The 21,268-nt window shown below is 43.5% G+C and overlaps 2 protein-coding genes across 2 annotated transcripts in view; one reads left to right on the top strand and one right to left on the bottom strand.

The window, feature by feature from the left end:
• IGF2BP1 (insulin like growth factor 2 mRNA binding protein 1) overlaps positions 1 to 18,899 on the bottom strand; it is a 53,270-nt gene extending 34,371 nt beyond the window's left edge. The window contains exons 1-2 of the mRNA XM_032791459.2: positions 18,725 to 18,899; positions 17,350 to 17,410 (exon numbers count right to left, since the gene is read on the bottom strand). Of these exons, the coding sequence (XP_032647350.1) occupies positions 17,350 to 17,410; positions 18,725 to 18,899 (236 nt within the window). The remainder of the gene's footprint in view (positions 1 to 17,349; positions 17,411 to 18,724) is intronic.
• LOC116831453 (beta-1,4 N-acetylgalactosaminyltransferase 2-like) overlaps positions 1 to 21,268 on the top strand; it is a 123,597-nt gene that overhangs the window by 80,521 nt on the left and 21,808 nt on the right.

The raw sequence follows: 21,268 nt of genomic DNA, 5'->3' as shown, positions 1-21,268 counted from the left end.
CACAGAACAAAAAGAGGGGCCCTGTCCCACAGAGCGCACAATCTACGTATAGGGCAAGAGACAACAGATGGCTACAGACGGAAAGGGCGATGCCAGGAAACAACACAAGAAAGTTGGTCAGCAAGAGCGGCAGTGGTCACAGCATACCAGCAGCCTAAACACGGTCACATTTTTTTGTAGGCACCATGGAACTGGAGAGTTATCAGGAGGGTTTGGAAGGAAGACCATCAGTTTCACGGAGATTCCTGGGGAGCACCTCCCAAGCCTGTCAGACGGCTTGGCAGAAAGCACAAAGGTGCTTGTTTGAAATTTTAACAAGAGACTGGGCTCACGGGCTGATCACTTGTGAGACCAGTAACTTTTCCACCCCTTGCTTAATAGACGGGGCCAGGGAGAGGAAAAAAGACAAGTGCTCAAGATCAGTATGATCTTCCTAGGCTCAGGAGTTATGTTTGAACCAACCTGTGCAATGAGATTATTCAAATTACTAGATAAATATCTGTCCCTTGTCAGATGTCTTCTTCTACGAGCAATAGGCCAGACAAATGTCCTGCAAGAATTTTGCTCCTTGATTTTCTTTCCATGAGAGCTGCAGTGAGTTACTGGTCATAAATCTAACCTGCTAGTCGAGTAGCCCCTTTAGGATACCTCCGCAAACCCGCACACGCTAAGAGCCACTGTTGGGTCATTAGACCCAAGGTTGTGAACCTCTGTGGTGCACTCGGTGAGCCAGCAAAAGAAAGAGAATATTCCCAGCTGAGCACGTGTAACTGGGGAACCAGAGCCACGGGGAGGCTGAAGGGAGCGATTTGGGGGTGGGATAAAAGAAAGAGGAAGTTGTGGGAGTTACCACTGAGGAAGAAATCTGTAAAAATATAGAGAGTCACTAGGACCAGTTCCTTGGAGATTCACAGGTGCAGAGAAGATGATGTCTAGGAAACACAGGCTGAGGAGATCAGGACATGCAAGATCAACAAAGGTGTGAAGATTCTGGCTCAAATCTTGCTGCAGTCACAACCTTGGGGTATCTCAGAGAATCATACACTCGTGTTTGTGTGTGCGGGAGAGACAGACAGACACGCACAATTCTATTTGCCCAAGCCCGTAGTTATTTTTGAGAGGCAAGCACAATAACATTATTTTTTTTCATCAATTAGCTTGGTAAAGGATAGGCAAGTGGCATCTGTGCTTGGATTGGTGATAACCGATCTGTGGCTACAGAGAATCACACCTAGCGGTAGATATAATATGGCTCTGGGTATGTCTCCATTAGAAATGGAGTTCTGCCATTCCTGCAATAAATCCATCTGCCCGGAGAAATGGTAGCTAGATCAATGGAGCAAATCTTCCTTCGATCTAGCCCTGTCTATAGCAGGGCTTAGGTCACCTTAATTAGGTTTCTCAGGGTGTGAACTTTTCACACTGCTGAGCGACACAGCTGAGTCAACCTAACTTTCTAGGGTAGACCAACCCTCAGATTTTCCAAAGGGATGGAGAGGTTCAGGTATCCAAATCGCATCATCCCTTAGGTCCCCCTGGAAAATCGCAGCCTAAATTATTCCCTTTTTTTCTTACCCATTCCAAAGGTGAATTCATAAGGAAAGGCACCTTCAGGTGGCTAGAAGACAAAGAATGATCTGAGTTCTAGTCCCAGCTCTGCTAGGCAGTCACGTCACTTGACTCAGTTTTCCCCATCTGTAAAATGGGGATAAAAATATTTTCTTATCTCACAGATGGTTGCCAGACTAAATTCATTAGCATTTGTAAAGCAGGTGGGGATCCTGGGATGAAAGGTGCAATATTAACAGCAATGCATCTCATCAGAATTGCCACCCCAGACCCGTGGTCCATCTAACTTAGTGTCTGACTATAGTCAATACCAGATAATCCAAAAGTGCAAGAAATCCCATGACTCCTCGAACGGGAAAGTTTATCCTGCACTTGCCCAGAAAGGAACTTTATCTATTAATCTTGCATACAGTTACTGCCAAAGTCAATATATCAAGTATCTGTGGACAGGGCCAATTTAACAGTAAGTAATAGGAGGGAAGATAAATAGGTTTTATACGTGTCCATTTTGCATTATTGGCCAATTCTAATTTGCTGGCAATCTGCCACATACTGAAAGGCTGTTTCTGCTGTTCTCCACGGGCCGACGCCAGGAACTGCAGCCCCAGCTCAGCTATTTGTACAACCACCACCAATATCCTAACCCCACAGCTGAGATGGGGTTCGGCACACTACAGTAAGGAGCAAAAGTCACTACCATCTAATGGCTGTTCAGGTGCCCACGTGAAATAAGTTGGTAGGTCTCCACCTGGCCATCAATAACCACTACAGATCTGCCATCTCAACTGGTACTAACTGGGTCCCCTTGGTGGCGATATTAGCTCAGAGATCAAGGACAAAATGGACTCTATTAATGGACTACTAAATTCACCCTATCATCCATATGCACCATCTACTGTAGTATTTAGCACCACATTTCCTTCAAGGGCGGACTGATAAGTATGAAAATAGCTCCAAGATTCACAAGCTGGATGACTAGAAATTAAAACTCCAGGACTTTGGAAAAGGCAAAACAATTCTAGACTCTTGATACCTTTTGAGGTTCTCTTGATCCACATGTACGTTGGGAGAGGGATGAAAGATGGAGCAGAACGTTTACAAAAGCTGTGAGAGTGGAAACGTTTATTTCTGAAGGCTGTTCTATGTATGAAATTGCACCAGCTTAAATACAGCTGTGATTTTACTGTAATTTAGTGAAACAGGTATGATTTTGTACGTGGTTACTCTTAAACCTGACTTAGATCAGTTCAGCTTGCAGAGGTAAATTCGCAGGTGCAAGTTAAACCCATATAACCAGTTTTAAATCAACATAAGAGTGTCCACACTGGGTTTTGCACCACTTTTAACTGCATCGTTTTTTCAACCAATTTAAGTTAAACTAGCATAATGATTGCATGTAGCCAAGCCCCGGGAGACACAGTGAAATTGGAAAGGGAATCAATGAGACTACTGAGAAGCCAGAAATTACAACATGGGTTGTGCTGTCTCCTGATGCCTTTGCCAAGATTCAGGCTCGAATTGTTGGAACTGTGTGTGTTTTATCAACCATGAAAGTGTGAGCCAAAACCTGGGGACTGACTCCATACCATGTCTCTGAGAAGTATCTATTTTAACCTGAGCTAGTTGAATATTAAGCTAGGTATTTTCCACCAAAAATTTCAAATGGAATGAACATTTTTCATTTCATTTGAAATTTTTCATTCCCTCCATCCCACCTTTTCTTCTTGCCCTTCCCCACCCTTCACTAGAAAAGAGGTGGGAAGTGAAAAGGAGATGGGCGGAGGAGAGGGCAAGATAAAAATTTTCAAATGAACGGAAAAATTTGCATTTCATTTGAAAATTTTAGGGGGAAATATATTGCATTTTTAAACCAGCTCTGGTGAAATAAACACAAACCAAAAAAATCTCAAAACCATCAAACACCTCCCCTTCCCCCCCCAAAAAACCCCTCCAAAAAGAAAAAAAAATCCCACAGTGTTCTTTTTTTCATTTGAAAACACGACAGATTTCAACCAAAACTAAAATCTTCCACAAATGTTTTCATTTTGGTCAAAAAGTCATTCTCATAAAAAAATGCTTCAATTAAACAACTAAACCAGCTATAATTTTAAGTTTTACAAAGACACTAATGATTTCAGAAGTATACCACCATTTCCACCACCTCTCAAAAAACAAAACAAAAAAACCCCCACAACCTCGCTTCCTTCCTAACAGCAACAAAAAAGCTCTATTCAACATAAAATTCCCCAGCCATTTCAAAGGAGACTATTCCCTCCTGTGAGACAGGAAAACAGCCACTGAAGGGGAAGGAGTGGTGTCAGGAAAGCAGTTTAGGATTTGTTTAAGAAGAAACCATACTGCTGAGTTTAGTCTGAAGACCACAGACAGGAGTTTCATCAATATGGAGGGACAACCCTAGCCCAGCTGGGCCCTTTAAGAACCACAGGGAAAGGGTTGCTGGGAAATTGAGTCCCTCCTGATAGCTATATTGTAGCCCCAGGCTGTGGCAAAGCATGCTGGGAAACAAGGAGGCGTATATATACTCTACCTTTCTGCAGCTGGAGACAAGCTTGTAAGGAGACAGGTTATGAAAGTGGTCTTACCTGGATGCAATGGGCAAATAGAACCAGTCTCTTTTTTTAACTTGCACAGAAGATCAGGGTTGGAAGGGACCTCAGGAAATCATCTAGTCCAACCTCCTGCTCAAAGCAGGACCAATCCCCACACAGATTTTTTCCCTAGATCCCTAAATGACCTCCTCAAGGATTGAACTCACAAGCCTGAGTTTAGCTGGCAATGCTCAAACCACTGAGTGATCCCTCCCCTCCTAAAGCAAGCATCTGTGATAAGTGTCTGATCCAACTTTCTGAGACATTTTGGACAGGATTTTCTGGAGGTTGGGTGAACAGACACTTATCACAGATGCTTGCTTTAAAAAGCATAAATATTATGCAATTTAAAATAAAGCCCTGAATCAGTGATTATTTGTTTGTTTGCTTGTTATGCACTGATATGGGATTTTTTTGTCTGGCATGTCACAAGGTCTCTGTGCACTCAGAGATGCGACACAAATATTAACTATACTTTTCTTTGATGGCTGAAGTGGGAAACTTGGCATCGCAAATCCTCATTATGGATTATTGAATTGCTTATTCTGAAGGGGAAAATAACCAGTTATAAGTAGAATTGGGCAATTTTTTAAAAAAATGTCAAAATCTCCCCCCTCAAAAAAAAAAAAAAAAAAAACCAAACAAAAAACCAGGAAAAGTATGTTGACGATTTTCATGATTTTTCTGAGCCATTTTTGGACCAGCTCTAGTCTGAGCATGCTCAGTAGGCATCTACTAAGATTCATTAGAATCTAATGTAGCCCCACGCAGTCTGTGACATCACTACACATTCTTCTGGTCTGACCTGACCAAGAGACTCTGGCAGGGGCTGGTTTTGCTGTTGGAACAATTAAATATTTACCCCCCCGGTACGAACCTTAAGTGCTTTAACATCAGGGAGGTGAGATCATCATAGGAATGGGAGCAGAGGGGGAAGTTGCTAGTCTTGCAATAGATGCTGCAACTTGGTTTGCATGGATGCAGTAGCTGACATTACTTCGATTGTAAACTCTCTGAGGCAAGAACCATCTGTTGTTCTGCATTTGTACAGCACCAAGCACAGTGTGGTCCTGGTCTGTGACTGGGGTTCTTAGGCACCACAGCAGTACAAATAAATAATTAATTAATAAGAAGTAATTCAACAAATTTCAGGATTGGAGCTTTGGCGCGTATCCTCTTCTACGGCGCCACTGTAAAATATTCTACAAATCTGACATATATTCAGTTTATAGCCTCTTCTTTTGGGAATAGGCAGCCACCACGATGCAAACTAACAACGCGTGGATGGATTACAGATGTTTCCCCCCTAAAATTTCCCCTCCTTGCTATTTGTGGTTTAGCCCCCACCTGTCATAACTAGCGCGGACCAGCTGCTGGCGCGCTAGGCACTGCATTGGCCAAACTGGCTTGTAATAGGGCTAAATGACACAGTGGTTAAAATGTCCCCCATCTCTTGCAGTCTTGCACTGGAGATGAACAAGTGGTAGAAGCCATTATAGAAAAGCAGTTAAAAAAAAAAATCTATAGTATAGACAAGGCCCAGGAAAATCATTCATTCAGCAGTGAAGATGGCACTTTTTCCACACTCCCTGCCTGTTCACCTTAATAAGGTGAAAAGGCACGTGCCTAAGGAGGGTCTGGGAAATGTTGACACTAAAATACAGGCAGCATTTTTTTTTAAATGCAAAGTTAGGCAAATCCTGCACAAACTGTCTGTATATTTGCTCCGATTTTTAAATTCATTCCCTTCAGCTGTGCTCGTCGTCCTCCTTGCCTTTCCTGTCTGCTTTCCATGAACATTCACGTGATCACATTTTGTTGGCATGGACATTTGCAGAAAGGAGATTTCAAAGTTACGTCCGCAAGTATTCAGGAAAACCCAATGTAAAAGTCTCATCTGCCTGCACACTCATCCTGGCCAGGGGGCAGAAACAGTACCATGTGGCTTATTTGACCCATAAAGGATAACCAAAGAGAACTGTCTGATCACTCCATTGCATAAAAACATACACGCAAATTCACTACTCTCAAATAAGCATTTAATGAAAGGAAAGCATTAACTATTCGTGTCTGCGCCATAAGCAAGGAGAGAGGCTACATTTGTCAGATACATTTCTTGAGCTGCTTGTTCTGCTGCAATGAAATGCTCAACAATGGTCTTCACATAAGGTATTACATCTATGCTGAGATTCAGCAAGGTGTTTAAGCTGGGCGGTGGTGGGGGGACAAACTTTTTGGCTTGAGGGCCACATCGGGGAATAGAAATTGTAGGGCAGGCCATGAACGCTCACAAAATTGGGGCTGGGGTGTGGGAAGGGGTGAGGGCTCTGGTTAGGGGTGCAGGCTCTGGGGACAAAGCATTTGGGGTGTAGGAGGGTGCTCTGTGCTGGAATCAAGGGGTTTGGAGAGTGGGAGGGGGATCAGGGCTGGGGGAGGGGGTTCGGGCATGGGGAGAAGATCAGGGGTGCAGGCTGTGAGTGGCACTTACCTCAAGCGGCTCCCAGAAGCGGCGGCATGTCCCTTCTTTGGATCCTATGTGGAGGCGTGGCCAGGTGGCTCTACATGCTGCCCCATCTGCAGGCACCGCTCCTGCAGCTCCCACTGGACCACTGAAGGGGGCCATTGGAGCACATAGGAGCTGGAGGGGGCCATGCCGGGCTTCTGAGAGCCAAGTGGTGCGGCCCCCGACACTGCGCCCCAGCTGGAGCAGGGCAAGCCCCACACCCTGCTCTCCAGTGGAAGCTCGCAGGCCAGCTTAAAACAGCTCTGCCCATCCCAGTTTAAGCACATGCCTCATTTTAGCTTGTGAGTAGCCCTGTTAACTTCAGCTGAAGCAATCACGTGCTTAAAATGAGGCCACATCTGTTCTAGGAGCCAGTAGATTCTATACTTCACCAGTATAGCTACACTGGCATATCGCACTGGTAAAGAGCTCCGTAGTGTGATTTCTTTTATACTGGCAAAGCTGACTTTTACCAATTTAACTTATCCCACCACCGTGACAGAAACAAGCCATAACCCTAAAAGCACAGGTTTGCTGGTAGAACTGTCTACTCAAGGGGCTTTTGCTGGTACAGCTATGGTCAGGGATCCCTGTCCACCCCTCCCCAACACAGCTATGCTGGGGCCGATGTCTGCAGCACAGACGTGGCCTGAAGCATGTGCTTAAATATCTTCCTGAATCAGGCCCTGAGTCACTAGAGGTCAGAAAATGCAAGCAGCAGGTCCAACAGCAGAGCTCATTGAGCCTCAGTGCACACCCCAGGATGTGGAGGCAGACAGAGAGGTGTACGTAAGTATTACTGCTGTAAAGAGTGCATTACAAAAAAAAATTACATAGAGCCTGATTCTGCTCTCACTGGCTCCAAGGTAAATCAAAGCTACGTCCGCCCTGCAATCAACAGCATTCCACTGAGGTAATAGCAGAATTGGGGCCCCATCACTGCTGCATTGGCTTTCGAATTTGCTGACATCTTGTGGCTCAGCATGTAACTTTAACTGCATGAATTCGAGGGCTTGGTTTATTTAAAGGTTGGTTTTTACATTTAATGTAGCCAAAGGACCTGATCTTGGAGCCTTTAGTCATGCAAGTGGGCATTTTGCCTGATTATGGAACTTCTGCCTCCACGGATCTTCTCTGGCACATGTGACTTAGTCAGATAATCATTCACTTCCCCCCACCCACCCAAACCTGATATGAAATAACTCGGTACCCAAAAAAACTTCATCTCAAAGGAGTTTTTATCCTGTGACTTTCCAAAAAGTCTGACAAACTCTTAGCAATAGCAAGAGCAATTGAACTGGAAGTCTCAAGACACAATTCCAGAAAAACCAATTGTATTAACCATTTAAAACATTGATTTGGCTCTTTTAATCAGCTTGACCAAGAAGACTCTAAGAGCACACCCCACACTAAGAGATCACCTCGTGGAGCCGGAAAAACATCTGGCATATGGTGGCAGCGGGGGTGGAGGAGAAGAGTTTTAGGGAATGGATGCAGACAGGAAAACTTGGCTTGGAACGGAAAATAAGATGCTGTGTACAAGTGCTATGTACGCTGCCTGGTTTTTAAGCACACGTGTAAAGGAATGAGCCTGCTTTACAGGAGCTGTAGACACGCACTTGGCTTGATGCAATAAGCTACTTCACTTGCTCCTCTCCAGGTCTGAAAACAGCTTGTTATTCATTTTAGACCTTCCTGGTTTTAGAAAGCTTTGCTTTAAAGGGGAGGGGGGGCGCAAATGCTCCACCCCATTCTCCAGACTCTGTGAAAGCACCTCTGCAGTAGGTGCCTCATGAAGATGAGGGAAGAGTCTTTATTCAATCCCTACCCCCCACACACGTGCGTCTAAAGGAATGCAGCCTGGAGGGGTATTAATTCAAGTCTCCGGTGTCAGTGTTGCCCCTTTTATGATGGGAGAAAGGGGGCATCTGTTTTAAAAGAAAGCAAGGGGCAGAATGGAGGCGCTAACCCTCCCTGGGACCAGTAGGGAGGGTCTGTGGCCACGGATCTTGTGCCTCCACAGGACAGGCAAGCTAAATTCCCTCACTCTTCTACAGCATCCCAAGATCATCACAACAGCGGAGCTGGGAAGACTTCAAAGGAACTCTCCAAGCCTTTTCAATGCCTCCTGGGGAGCATCTCTGGGCCATGGAGGGCAAGATTTTCTTGAGCACTCAACACCCTGGGTGCTGAACATTTTTGAAAAGGTGGCTTCCAGTTAGATGTTTAAATGGGAGGTGAAAAATCTAGCCCTGGTTCTTAATAAAAATTCGCTCTCAATCATCATTTTCTTGTCTATCTTGAGGTCTATTAATGGAGCCCATAACCATAGGATCTATGCAACTGACTTTATAAAATGAAATACAGCAGGCTCCTCTTCAGAGCAAACCCTCTCTTTTTTTTTGCACCACTCAATTGAGTTCTAATCTGAAGTGCTGTTTACACCTCACAATACACCAAGCCAACTCAGAACTTGCATCTCGCTGCACCAGACGTGGAGTTTCGCCAGAGCTGACTGGCTCCCTTGTTATATGTTCGTGTGTCAAACTTGTTTGTGTGTGTGTTGCTCTATAAAAAACCCACCCCGGTGTCTGACTTTTTTTAATCACCTTCACGTGTGTTGATGGGAACCCTACAGCAGCCAGAAAAGTGTGAAATTTCAGCTCCAACCATGTCATGGCTCACCAGTGTCACTTACAATAAAATAAATGACCCATTTCCTGCAGGACCAGGAGCACTCTCGGGAGGGTTTGGTTTGGTTTGGTTTTTTGGAGACAAGCTTGGACTCCCCCTCTTGAGCTGCCCTTTTTGAGAGGAGGCAGGGCATGAATTAAGGATGCGCCACTAGCTGAACCGGTCCACCAGCAGCATGGCTGCTTCTCGCTGCCCTCAACTCAGGATTAGGGCTAGCAAATGGGAAAATTATAAATACCTGTCCCTGCTACCCATCTCCGCTGCCGTAGTCCTATCTGTGCCCCTCCCCCACCTCTTCACTAGGCTCCGTCAAGAAGCTCAATAAAATGTCTTCCACTGTTCAGATATTATTGTCAGGCCTGTTGGTGAACCCTCCCCCTCCAAGGGGGAGGGGGGACTGGAAAGAAAGCTGGAAAGGGGACAATTCAGGGCAACTGCAAAAGCAGGAGCAGCAGAGGCTACAGGCACAAATAAGAGCTAGGGGTAGAAATGTCAAAAGCACCTAAGTGACTTAGGAGCCTAAGTCTCATTTTTCAAAAGGGATAAACACTTAAGAGCCTAAATCCCATAGACTCTCAACGAGACTTGGGCACCTAAGTGCCTGGGTCACATTTGAAATGGGTGCTTAGGCTCCTAAGTGACTTGGGCACTCAGGGTAAGATTTTCAAACATGCTTAACTCCCACTGAGAGTCGGGGACCCAGCTTCTCTTTGTGCCTTTGAAAATCCCCCCCTCACACGCAATACACTGAGAAAGTGCCCCATTGTTTGAGACACTTTAAAACTAGGCTGGACAAAGCCCTAGCAAACAGACTATGGGGAACAATTCTGCATTGCCCCCCGTGGGGAGGTGGGGGAAGGGGGATGGACTAAATGAGCCTACCTGGGACCCTAAGCAGCCTGGCCCCAATCCAAAGCACAGCAAGTAAGTGCTTAGCTTGAAGCAAACGAACAGTCCAATTAAGTCAATGGAACTAGTCACTGCTTAAACACGTGCTTTGCTGGATGCAAACCAGAATACTGCGAGCGTTATCTATCCCTGGCCTTCTCTATGCAAGAAAACTACTCATTTAATTTAGGCTGCATCTACATTTAAACCACTCCAGCAGCACAGCTGCAACATAAGAATTATTCCGTTGACCTAAAAACAGCAATGAGGAGTCCGTTGTTTAGATTTAAAGACTAACAGATTTATCTTCAGAAGTGGATTTTTTACCCACGAAAGCTTATACCCAAATAAATCTGTTAGTCTTTAAGGTGCCACCGGACTCCTCGTTGTTTTTGTGGATACATACTAAAACGGCTACTCCCTGATCCATTGACCTAGAGATGTCTACACCACGGCTTAGGTTGGCTGAATTACATTGTATGGGCCATGAAATTTGTCACAGCCTTGAGCAATGTAGGTAAGCCAACCAAACTTTGTAGTGTAGCCATGTGTGGCCACCTAAGAGTAGCATATAGTAGTTGATCTTCAACTGATTAGGAATTGGTCTAAACTGAACTGCATTAAGCCAGTTTTCAATCAAAATCAGAGTCTGCACTGTTTTTAACTAAATCACTTTAAAGTAACACTTTAAATTAACTTTCTCACGTAAGCAAGCCCTCAAATTTCACATGGACACCGTCACCAGGAAACTGTAGAGGAGAGTCTGTTTGGCTGGAAAAGTTTTTAGATGTTTTCCACTCTTTCACCCCTATAAATATCCAGTTTCAAAGCTTGGACTGATAGAAATTGGAAGAATTCTGCTGAAAAGTGAATGAGGGTCGACTAGTTATGCTAAAAGTCTATCGCAGCTGATCCTCTTATCAATGAATATAACACATGGCGAGTTCTCTCTCTTCCAGGTGTTCTCTAGCCGAACTCTTATTCTAAGGCATTTCAGAAATACTTTCCAGCAACATTCAGTCTGTTAATGAGGGGTACACGCCTCATGCAGCCTGCATCACTGCAGCTACACTTTGGAACTTGTAGAGTAGAACAAGCAGCTATAATTAAATCCTAAAAATGTTTTCCTAGATGAATTCCCAAGAGACCTGGACACTTCTGGGGATAACAAGAACACCCAGAATTGTAGCAAGAATGAAAAAAAAAAAGTTTGGATTTTATATAAACCCTCAAACTTCAGGGCATCATCCAACCTCTGACTGATACAATGAGGAAGAAATTTTCCCTTAACAGACTAGTCCATAACTGCCTTCTGCAAGGTTTCCTACAACATCCCCTGAAACAGCTCGCACTAACTGTTAGTGGAGACAAGACTCTGCATTAGATGAACACCTGGTCTTATCTAGTATAGCAAATCCTATATTCCTCTTCTGCCTTTGTATTTTAAACATTTTGCATGTTAAGTAACTTTTTTTAAAGTATCAGCATTCCTTTCTGGAAGACCCTCCCTGTTCATTCACAGTTTTCAAACCAAAAGCAGGTGGAATAAGAATTCAGAAGAACAAGTGGGCTCATGGACAAGACTGACAGAACACTGACAACAGGGGCAGAATTTTCAAACGTGTCTAAGGGCTGGTCTACACTAGACAATTAGGTTGGTATAATTACATTGCCCAGAGTGTAGAAAATGCACCTCAGTCCCTGTGCAGACAATGGGTAGGTGGACGGAAGAATTCGAGCTAGCTACTGCCTCTCGGGGAGATGTATTACCTACGCGAGGGGGAGAAACCCTCCATTGGCACAGGTAGCGTCTACACTGAAGCACTGAGTGGTTTAAGTGTAAACAAGTCCTAAGTGACTTAGGAGCTCATGTCTCAGTTTCAGAAGTGACTTATGAGTCTTGGATTTAGGTATCCAAGTATCTAAGTCACTTTTGAAAATGAGACATGAGCTCCTAAGTCACTCAGAGCTAGTCAACACTACGGGGTGTGTGTGTGTAATTGATCTAAGTTACGCAGCTTCAGCTACGTGAATAATGTAGCTGAAGTCGATGTACTTAGATCTACTTACCACGGTGTCTTCTCAGTGAAGTGGAGTACCGGAGTCGACACTAGAGCGATTGTTGGTCAATTTATCGCGTCTATATTAGACACGATAAATTGACCCCCCGCTGGATCGATCGCTACCCGTCGATCTGGCCGGTAGTGTAGACAAGCCCTTGACCCTTTTGAAAACATTACCCCATCTAAATAAGAAAACAATGTATCAATGACTTTCAAGGTAGGTTTTGTTTTGTGTTTTGTTGGGTTGTTTTGTTTGTTTTTCAGGAAATCATGTGCAGTAGAGCTTAAGCTTTTCCGATCACTGTTAAAGTCTTCATCATCCCAATTCATCTGCCCTCCCCTCTACTGTAAGAGAAATATGTTGAAGAATCCCTTCGTATTCACAAAACAGTTTTACACGCATCATTTCTTCATCATCAACATTGTTTTCACATTTTCTTGTTTGCAAAAGCAACATCTTTCTAAGAAACCCTCAAGTTGCCACAAAATGGGCAGGGTGGGGGAGGACAGAGTGTTTAAAGAAACAATGGCATCATTAATGGAGACTGAAAGCCTTTTACACACTGACACTGAGTGAGGTACCTTCCATTCATTAAGTCAGCAAAACCTGTAAGTTACTACTCAAGGTAGAAGGGGACTCTTTCTGTTTCTTCATCCTGGAATTTCACACACTGGACTAGCTCAATCTTATTTTTCCAACAGCCTCTCCTGCTTTCTGAACTTTCCTAGGTCCTAGTGGCACATTCTGGAAAACATTAACATTTCTATATCTGGGGGGAGGAAGGGGACAGATGCCTTCTTAAGTGTCTAAATTCTTAAAGCTGTAACTTTTTTAAGGAGAAAAAGCACAGTTTTTATTTTCAAAAAAACAGTTTTAATCTAAAAGGCAAAAGTATAATCAATCTCTATTGGAGAAACCGATTCAGAAAGGGCATCTACAGGTCTTCATTTTTCATTGGTCCAAAAGCTGAGGCTAGAAAGTTTGCAATTAAGTTGCAACTTCTGGTAGACACTTGCCAGTTATAGTTCTTACTGGGAAATGAGGGGTGAGCCAATTGCTTCAAACTGTAAATTGTTAAGATTATCTTTTATTTTCAGCTATAGTAAAATTGTGCACATCTCAAGTGATCAAAACTTTAAACCTAATTTTTCAAATTTACTCCAGAAGAACACGGAACTGACAAATTATTTCTATCCTTCATGGTTGGAAATCACCAACAGTGTTCATTTACTACAGCTATTGAGGGTGTATTAATCAGTATTAATAATCACTGATTTAAATGTACTAAGTCCAAAGAGAACCTATTAAGATAACCAAAAAGAAGATCTTAAATCAAAGCTTAGAATATTAAAATGGAAGTTTTTTCCCTTATCTCAGGCATTTAAACTTTCAGAAACTGCTCTAAACAAGAATGATGCTAACTTCTCCGGAAAGGCAGAACCTTTAAAAAGTTAACCACCTCTGATTTGCGAGAGGTAAATAAATTCAAGAATGGATTATAAATTTAATTTGTCTCAACATTCAAGAAAGTTTTCCTGAATTAAAAAATAAAGAACTACCTAGATTTTCTATGAACTTTTTGTAGAACCAAGAAATCAGAAGCGAGTAAGATGCAATTTTTGTCAACTAATACTTTAAAAGAAAAAGGTGCCACTTGCTGTTTAAACAAAGTTTTAAAATATTTCATTATGAACACACTCATTGTGGGATTATGCATGTTCAAAATTATATTTCTACACAAGTATTAACTTGAAACAAAGACTGGAGGGAAAAGGTAATACAACCCCCCCTCAAGCAAACTTGTTAAATTATATCCAGAGTAATATAGCAGACAATTATATATCTGCTTGTAATTAATAAATTTCCTTCTTCTGTTTGGGGACACAAACTTTTCTGACTGTATCTGTTCTTTGCTTAAAAATAACCTGTGCAAATCCTTTTAGTTTTAAGTGTATTTTTATCAGCCATATTCACTATTTCCCCCAAATTACTAAGATTCATTCTCTCTGGGCTACTCACTTCCACATTCCTCATATTTGGAATGTTTGCTTGATAGATTCACTTCTTTCATTCTGTCTTCCTCCACCCCCCATCCTTTATTCATTCTTTCTTTTTTTCAAATCTATCCACTTAAGTCTTTTCAGTTTCAGACAGATCTACCCCCCTAAAACATTTCTTAATCTTATAGGAGTTTGGGGGTAAAATCTCATTTATTGAAAGGATCATTTCTTCAGTAAGCTTTTCAACACACACACAATTTTTCAGGTTTTTTGTGTTTTCTTTTTAAACCATAATTCCTAATTTTGCCAACTCCTCCTCAGTAAAGTCACAGAATAGCAATGAGAGAAACTTTAATCTAAGCAAGTTTAATAAAACTTTCAGTTTTATAATATTAATCTCCACACAATAACAGTGTATATTTCACATCAGAGTGATTTCTTTCTTTTTAACCTAATATTTTAAAAGTATTTATTTAAAATGGTTTCCTATCAGCATTAACAAAATGAATGTGTTTCACTTATATTTTGGGGGCAGAAATACATACCAACAATTCTCTTGTGTACTGTTAGTTTATTCTGCATATTTTAATTCATATTTATATTAGTGAGAAGAGAAGAAACATTTTAAAGAAGAAAGGAAACCCTCATGAAAGATGAATTCACTATATGACGTTAAATCAAATACATTCATTTCCAAAAACATCCTTATTATTATCCCATTATTTTTAATTTCTAATCAAACAGATCCAATCCATAAATCAACTTTTATTTTTAAAATTCTCAGAAAAGTAAATGAGTGAATGTAACTTTATTTTTTTTTAATTTCTGTTCTTAACAACCTTGTCAGGTTTTATTTCTTTTTATTTTCAAGAAATCACAGTAAGAACATCTGATCGAATCCTTGCCTATCCTACTTAACTAACTAATTCCTGTTCTGTATGTCTTAGACTGGAAAATCCAAACTCAAAACAACCAGAAGAACAAACTCACATAGAAACACCGCCTCTAACATAATATCACTCTGTATTTAAAAAAGAGAAAAAAATATGGTATACCACCTAGTAGAGATTATATTTGCCTAACAACTTCCAAGTTTACTAACATTTTTTGAAAAAACAGAACTACAAGCCTGTCTTAGAAAACTGAGACAAAGTTACTTTATCAAACCATAGTTAAGTGATAGAAGAATGTATCCAACTTGAACATCACCACAATATTTTACTAATAAAAGTTATTTGAAGTTAAGCACTTTAAGGAGAACATCAACATCAAAAATGGCTTCTGTAGCTTTAAATAAAGCAGACAGTGTGTGTATTTATATATACACACACACATATATATATATGTGTGTGTGCTCACACAATCACCACACCATTGCATATAGATTCTATATGTAATTAATTTTCTCTCTCTTGTTTCTCACTAAAATTTGCTAACTAACTTTAGGTCTGATTCCTCTTATAAACTTAAAGCCACAATTTGTTTGAATTACACTGTGTTTACATTTAAGAATAGCTGCTCTTTGACATTACTAATAAAATCCAAAAAGGGTTAGGAGAAAGCGAACTAAGCAATATCTTGAAATCTACTGTGTTCAGTATAGCTGCTGTTTGATATTGTTAATAAAGTCTGAAAAGGATTGGGAGAAAGCGAACTAAGAAAGAGCTTGAAGTCTACTGTGTTCCACACAACCTATTGATTTTCTAGCAGTGCTAAGAAAAAAAAAATCAGACTTTTTTTTTCGATTTTATTATGTTACCTTTCATACTGTAATTGCCTTTCCAATAACATTTCATTCAATCGAAATTTAGACCACAACCAAGTCTTTGAACACTGTAATAAGCAACATTAATCACCAATGCATAAATTGGGGGCTTACTGCTAAAATATTTTATATTAAATGATTAGATCGGTTTTGAGGTTTGAGCTAAACCTACTGATTCTCACTGACCCATAGAGCACCCTGCTTTCAGCCCTGCAGTCTCTGGGATTCATTGGACATATTGGTGTGTAATTTTAAAAGGCCAACAAATGGGGGAAAAAAAGAGCTGGGAAACCAAAAATTAAGGTTTATCCTTTGCTAGTAAGCCAGATTCCACTAGAGTCTTCAGATATATTTTTTCAGTCATGAAAAAGCTAAAACAATCTTTTAAGAAGCCACCTCCCTCCTGCTCTCTTGTTGAAGTAACTGCCTGGTCACGTGGATCAAGTATATTACAGATTCTGCTAGAATTCAACATAGACTATTTGTATTTGCGGCCAACTCGCCTGCTTCCTGCAGGGTAGAGGAAATGTATCTTTTCTAGAAAATATTTATTCTCCTTTATGCGGCATCTGCCCTAAACTGCAAAATATCTGCTGGTAACCAGAATAAATTATCAGCCCAAGGTGAGCACCCAACAACAAAAGGCCAAGAACATGGAGAAGACTGTAGACTTCTGAAAAAAAATCTAGTGGAAGAAATTATGCTTGTAAAGAAGGGAGACACACTTTCATGTTTAAAGTAAAGATAAAGGAAATGTAATAATTACAGCTCAGTGAGAGTTCTTCTCTACAAGAAGCTGGGTCAATTTCCTTTATTTAAACTACACCTTAGCATAAAATGTGAAAACAAGCCCCATTTTTTTTTAAAATCCAATTTAGCTTTTTTCAAATATTAGGTGAGAAATTTTAAAAATATGTGTAAAAGGTATTTCAAAGTGAACAAGACAGCAGGGAGCCTTCAGCAAGATCTCAGCAATACTGTACACCAACTTGGCCAAACCACTATTTAATTATCTGTTTGTTTTTTTTAAAACTTACTTTCAAAGTAACTTAAACAAAGATGAAATGTAAAAGTTGATCATCAGAATTGACTCATGTCTAGCTTTGGGCAGCTCTAACACCCAATAATCCCCTCTTAAATTTAATTTCACATGCCCATAATTGTGATGATAAATCCCCCCTCCACCTCACCCCCCGTTAGTTTAGCTATAATCTTCCAACAGGGAAAAATAAGAGGAATTAAAAAACTCTGTATTACCTTTGCTTTTTGGGTACTGAATGTTCAATCTCTAGCTGTTTTCCATGTAGCTCCACTTTCCCTAAAAACAAAATGTTGTCTTTTTTTTAAATCTGAGCAGGGGTGGGAGGCAGGAAGGTTTGGGTAACATTCTTTGCCTCTAAACCATTTTATTTTAATTCCAATTTCAATGGGCCACACATCACAAATCCATGTTCTGATTCCTCTGCACTTTATTAAGTACAAAACTGGTTTCAAGCTAGAGAGCATTGGGAGGTACTGGCCAGTGGCTCCTTGAACAATGCTGATTAAGAATATTTGATTCCTTCGCTTGCCCTGAGCTGTGTTTTGAACAGAGAAGTCTGCTTCAGAGAAAGACAAAAGGAATTAAATGTTAAGATCCATTCTTTGCTGCTGCTACTTTTTGTGTGTGTAAGGATCTCAGGGGCAGAGTTTTTTCACACAAGGGCTGAAAAGAGAAAATGTTACTCAATAGAATGAAGGGATTTCTCCCCTCAAAATGGGGAGATCTGCCTTGCAACTAATTTATTTAGGGGGGGAGAAGGGGTAGAAAAGGAGGATTTGAGTATGGGAGATCCTGGCATCCGCAAAAAATAGATATATATTTTCTTCCCTAGTAGTTTCTCTCTGTGAGAACACAGCATGGCGACCTTCGCGCTACAACACATATGCCCCAGGAAACCCCACGTTCAAATCAAAATGGCTAAAGTCCCACGCCCCCCTTCCCTCCTGCAGATGGGACCCCCCGCCACACACACACACACGGATTACGACCCCCACGCCTTGGGGGGAGCCAAGCTGGGGGCGGGGAAGGCGGCTGGGAACCCCGAGTGGCCTGGTGCTGCTTGGAGGGAGGGGCTGGATGCAGGGGGACCCCTCCAGCGCGGATACGGGGTGCTCTGGCTGAAGGTGGAAGGCAAGAGTGGGGGGGGGTGCAGAGGGGAGAATCGGTCTCGCCCATCTTCCCAAGCTTGTCGGGGGGGGGGAATCGGGGAGCTCAGCTCCCCCACGCGCGACTTTGCTGGGGAATCCCCTGGTGCTGGCCCCGTGTGGCCTTCGTCGCACCCACAAGATTTGCTGGATTGGAGGGGTGGGGGGAAGGAGACTGTTTCGTGATTTTGGTTTCTTCAAGGCGATCCGTGTAAGGCCCTGGGAAATGCAATGGGATCCGGCCCACTGGCGAACCAGGAGGGCCATGGCTGAGTGGGTGCGTTCATCAGAGATGAACTGGGGGAAGCCGTGAGAAAGAAGGGAGGGGGGTTAGAACAGCAGAGCCCCCCACCTTGGTATTATTTTGCAGGGACTAAGAGATTTGGTGCAAAACCAGAAAGGAAGAGGGGGGGAGGGGAAGGAGAGAGAGAGAGAATCTGCTTACCAGAAAAAGTTTCGATGGCTTTCATAGCCCATTGCTCATCAGGGCAGTCCACAAAGGCATAGCCCGATTTCACCAGAAACTGACCACTGAAGGAGATCTTGTGGTCATTGAAGACTTTCTCCAAATCGCCTGGAGTCACGTTTTCGTTTAGGTTCCCAATGTACAGCTTGTTCATGGTGGATCACAAGAGATGTGGATGGTCGGTGGGTGGGTGTTAAGACAGGGAAGGGGGGGGAGGGTTGATAGGGCTGGGGAGGGGGGGAACAACTTTTCTTTACGGATTCTTTAAAAACAAAGAAAACACCCCCCCACCCTTTACAAAAAAAGGAGAAAGTTCCCAATTCAAACTGGAGCACAACAACTGGGAAAGCGAGTTGTTGGGTGTTTGGTGGTGGTGGATGGTTGTTTTTTAGGATTTTCTTCTGGGCAGGGGCTGGGTGGGGAGGAGGTGGGATTCCTGGTGATTACAAGCTCAGTGGGGGAGTTGGTTGGTTCAACTGGGATGGCGGGCTGGGGAAAAGTGCGGCTGCTTTTCGGCCAGCCCCCCAACTCCTTTGAGTCGCACTCATGTGTCACAGGACGTTTGCTGAAGCTGCCTGGCACCGCCTCTAAATAAAATCGACCTGAAAAAATGAGTGAAAATGTTTGCAAGAGGAAGCCACGTGGTGGGGCCGAAAGCCCAGCCCCTGCAGTGGGAGGGGCGGGCACAGCCAGGGGAGCCTGGCCCTTTATTTAAAATAAATAATAATGATAATAAATAAATTTACTATTTTATTGACAATTGGCCAAGGGAGACTTTAGATCTGGGGACATTGGCTTTATCTCAGCAAGCAGCCCTCCAGCTTCCCCCCACCCCTTCGGCCTCCTCTAAACATTAAGCCCACCCACCCCCAGCCTGGCTACCCTCCCCCCATGGCTTCCCAGGGCTTGAATGGGATTTGCCCGGTGTAAACTTCTTAATCAAAAGAGAGAGGTGGATTCCCTGGCGCCAGGGGGGGCTTTGCATAGGGATGGCAAACAGCAGCTCCACCTCGCTCTGCAGGCAGTGTGGACGCAGTGTCGTGGGGAAAGGGGGACCAGAAAAGTCCCTCGATCCGGAGAAAAGAGGTGCGGGGTGGGAGCTGATCTCATCTATGATGGCTCCCTAGGACGGGCAGGAAGATGTGTTCCTTTTATTCTTTGAAATCTTCTGTCGAGGATCACTAAGCTTGCGGGGGGGAGAGAAATCAAGCCATATTGGGGACCCTGGGAGGAATTCTCCAGGAACTCACCGCCCCCTCCGCACGAAGGACAGGCACAGAGACCACGTTGCGGAGAGAAGGGTGAATGAATGAAGCCCTGGCTCCCCCCGCCCCCCCGCAGCGATTTGTGCTTCTTTGCATGCTCCATGCGTTGAGAGCACCGTGGGGGGAGGGGAGACACACAGGGCTATGCACGTGGTCTTTTTTCTTCTTTCTTTCCTCCTAAGGGCGCATGTTTTGATCAGCCAAGAAGCGAGAGGGTCGAACCCATCCAGGAGGGTAGCAACAGGGGGATGGGGAGGAATGGCTTGGGCTGAGAATGCCCTGGAAAATGTCACTCATCCCAGGCTAAGGGACGGGAGCTAATTCGTCCTCCCCCTCTCTGAACGGCTGGGGTTCTCTGAATTGCAAGGGAATTGGACATCAGGCTCCCAATAAATAGACACACACACACCCTGCGCGCCCCCTCCCCCAGCTTTCCGGCTTGCCTCAGTCTCAGCCTTTCTTCTGTGCAGACTTTTAGGAGCGGTTTAAAATAGCAACAGCCGAAATCATGCCTCCCACCCCCAAAAAAGAGAGGTGGGGGTGTGAAGAGAGCCCAGTCGTGTTCATTCCTTCCCCAGGCGCTGAGGTTGGATTTCATGAATGGAGTGGAAGCCGGCGTGTAGTAGCTGATCGCTGTGAAAACAACAACCCCCTCCCCCTTAAGCATCAGCACAAAATGCTTCCGCTTCACACCCACTCCCTCGTGGCAAACGTCACGTGTGTGTGTCCCCTTGCGGGGGCTCCCACGCGCGTTCCCATGCTGAGTGGGGAAGGTTCTTGGCAGCTGCCTCCTGGGAGTGGAGTTCCCTTCATTGTCTGGGGGAGGAGGGGGGAAGGCTAAAGAGTCCACGATCTTGTAAGTTAAGTCACCAAGATGGGGGTCGAGCCTTTCAGTTCCTACAACAGCCTGAGCTGAGGCCAGCCCAGTCAGTAAAACACCGGGAGAGGAAGGAAGCCGTGGAGAGGGAGAATTTACAATCTCCTTCCAGCTTCCCAAGGAAAAAGAGGTGCCGCCGCAAAAGCGCCTCAGAAGAGGCGCCAGTTAGCCCCGAAAAAGGCAACTCGCTGTTGGCCAGTCCCTTTGCTGGCTGGGATCTTTTTTCTAAACGTGCCACCCCTCGGTGCAAAAACCCCGGTGCGGAGCGGAGCCGGTGGCTTGTGTTTGCAGAGAGGGAGGCGTGTGCGTCTCGCATCTTTGGAATCCGCCAGCTAAGTGGCGTGGATGAGTGTTTCTAACCGGGTGGCATAAACCGATTCC

This window comes from Chelonoidis abingdonii, chromosome 21, assembly GCF_003597395.2.
Source record: "Chelonoidis abingdonii isolate Lonesome George chromosome 21, CheloAbing_2.0, whole genome shotgun sequence".
Lineage (NCBI taxonomy): Eukaryota > Metazoa > Chordata > Testudines > Testudinidae > Chelonoidis > Chelonoidis abingdonii.
The sequence above is the reverse complement of the archived record's forward strand: the minus strand, read 5'-3'. Positions and strand labels throughout refer to the sequence as shown.